We start from the raw sequence: 2,525 nt of genomic DNA, 5'->3' as shown, positions 1-2,525 counted from the left end.
CTAGAAATCACAGCCAAGTCCTCACATACACTAGGCTAGTGTTCCACAACTGAGCCAAATCCCCTGCCTTGCACCTAATGAGCTTTCAGAGATGTCTAAACTATTATTTTGTGTTTATGCTCTAATACAAAACTTTATTTACTTTTATTATTCTTGATTGCATTTTAAAGGTTCTATACTTTTCAGGTTTTGCAAACCACATAGACCGGGTATGGTAGAACATGCATATAATTCCAGCTGCTCAGAAAGTTGGAATTGGGAGGCTCAGAGTTTGAAGCAGCCCAGACAAAAAGTTACCAAGACCCCATCTTAACCATAAAGCCAGACCTTGTGGTTCACTCTGTGATTCCAGCTGGAGGAACATCATCCAAGGTCAGTCCCAAGGAAGAATTTGACATGCTCTGAAAAAAAAAATGTCTAAGCAAATACAGGTCTGTGGCATGGATCCCATGCCTTGCTTGATAAATGCAAGGCCCTGTGTTCAAATCATCATCATCATATGGAGGAGGAGGAGGGGGAGATGGGGAAGGAGGACAAGGAGGAGGAAGAGAAAGAGAAGTAGAAGGTGAAGGAGGAAGAATATTAGAAGGAAGAGGAGGAGAAAGAGAAGAAGAAAGTGGAGGAGGAAGAGGAGGAGGAGAAAGAGGAAGGGGAGGAGGAGAATGAAGAGAAGGAGAAGGAGTTGAAAGAGGAAGAGGAGGAGGAGGGAGGGGGCGGGGGAGGTGAAGTTGTTTATGTGTTTATGAACAATCTTCCAGTTCTCTAGGGCACCATATTCATTCATAAGTGTTTCAACTTTTTTCTTTTCTTTCTCCTGAATAACTTTGTTTTGCTGCTTTTTTTTTAAATCGGTCGTGGGGCCTGAACTCTGGGCCTGGGCGCTGTCCCTCAGCTCTTCAGCTCAAGGCTAGCGCTCTACCACTTGAGCCACAGCGCCACTTTTCAGGTGGTTCACTGGAGATCAGAGTCTCACGGACTTTCACTCAAATTCATCAGGTTCTCTGCTTGTGTTTGTTTTTGTCAGCTGGAGATCAGCCCAGGGTCCTAGGCCAGTGCTCTACCACTTGAGCCATAGCGCCACTTCCGGCTTTTTTCTTTTTGCTTATGTGGTGCTGAGGAATTGAACCCAGGGCCTCAGGCATGCAAGGCAAGCACTCCACCACTGAGTCAACTTTCCAGGCCCTAACTTTGATTTTTATGTGTTCTTTTCTAACTTCTTACATTGCCTTATACCTTTGGGCAGCTGAGCAAATGAAAGCCTTTAATACAATAGATCACTTCTGAATGCAGCCCTGTTCATTCTGCCTGAACCTTTCCTACCCTGGTATCCTACTACATTATAAATAATCCCTAGCAACTAAATAAAAGATTTGTTGGGAAACAATTTTATTTTTACTTATTGCTTATGTATTTTATGTTCTTGGACAAAGAGCCCAGGCCTCGTGCACACTAGGCAAATCCACTGAGCTACACCTCAGTTCAGCACTTGATTTTGAATCACTTAGCACATTATTTTCGGTGACTCCATGTGGTGTCTTCCTGTCTTTCAGGTCTTTTCAGTATCTTCCACTCTGACTGACTTAATGGAGCACGTAAACGACTCTGTGGTATCTGAATTTGTGCTGCTGGGATTGGCACGGTCGCTGGGCATGCAGCTTTTCCTGTTCCTCTTCTTCTCTTTGTTTTATGTGGGGGCTCTTCTGGGAAACCTCTTCATTGTATTTGCAGTGATTGTGGACCCTCCCTTGCACTCCCCCATGTACATTCTGCTGGCCAACCTTTCCCTGGTCGACCTGGGCCTCGCGTCCACCACGGTCCCCAGGGCACTCTCCGACCTTCTCACTGCCCGCACACTCATCTCCTTCCACAGCTGCATGGCACAGATGTTCTTCATCCACGTCATGGGAGGGGTGGAGATGGTGCTGCTCATAGCCATGGCCTACGACAGGTACACAGCCATCTGCAGACCTCTCCACTACCTGACTGTTATGAGCTCCAGAACATGTGTGCTGTTGGTGGCAGCGGCCTGGGCCACTGGTGTGATTCATGCTGTGTCTCAGTTCATATTTGTCATAAACTTACCTTTCTGTGGCCCCAACAATGTGGGGAGTTTTTACTGTGATTTTCCTAGAGTCATTAAACTTGCTTGCACAGACACTTACCGACTAGAATTTGTGGTGACTGCCAACAGCGGCTTCATATCGATGGGCACCTTCTTCTCCTTAATGGTATCGTACGCCTTCATCCTGGTCACTGTCCGGCAGCACTCCTCCAGCGCTTTGTCCAAAGCATGCGTCACCCTGTCCGCCCACATCACTGTGGTCGTCATGTTCTTCACTCCGTGCATGTTTCTCTATGTGTGGCCTTTCCCTACACAGTCACTAGACACATTTTTTGCTATTGTGGACTTTGTTGTCACCCCTGTTTTAAACCCGACCATCTACACTTTAAGGAATAAGGACATGAAGCTGGCAATAAGAAGGCTAGGTAGACAGGTTGTAGGTTCTAGGGAGACATCACCATAG

At 46.4% G+C, this 2,525-nt stretch overlaps 1 protein-coding gene across 1 annotated transcript; it reads left to right on the top strand.

Moving 5' to 3' along the window:
- The first annotated feature begins 1,583 nt into the window (after positions 1-1,583).
- Positions 1,584-2,525, top strand: LOC105985477 (olfactory receptor 4F21-like). The gene has a single exon (XM_013016027.1). The coding sequence runs from the start codon at positions 1,584-1,586 to the stop codon at positions 2,523-2,525; it is 942 nt and encodes a 313-aa protein (XP_012871481.1).

Source organism: Dipodomys ordii, unplaced genomic scaffold (assembly GCF_000151885.1).
Source record: "Dipodomys ordii isolate 6190 unplaced genomic scaffold, Dord_2.0 Scaffold29, whole genome shotgun sequence".
In the NCBI taxonomy this organism is placed as follows: Eukaryota; Metazoa; Chordata; class Mammalia; order Rodentia; family Heteromyidae; genus Dipodomys; species Dipodomys ordii.
This window is presented reverse-complemented; position numbering and strand designations above follow the sequence as displayed.

Excerpts from the sequence above, each read along its gene's own strand:
- LOC105985477 (XM_013016027.1), top strand. The coding sequence starts at position 1,584 with ATGGAGCACGTAAACGACTCTGTGGTATCTGAATTTGTGCTGCTGGGA.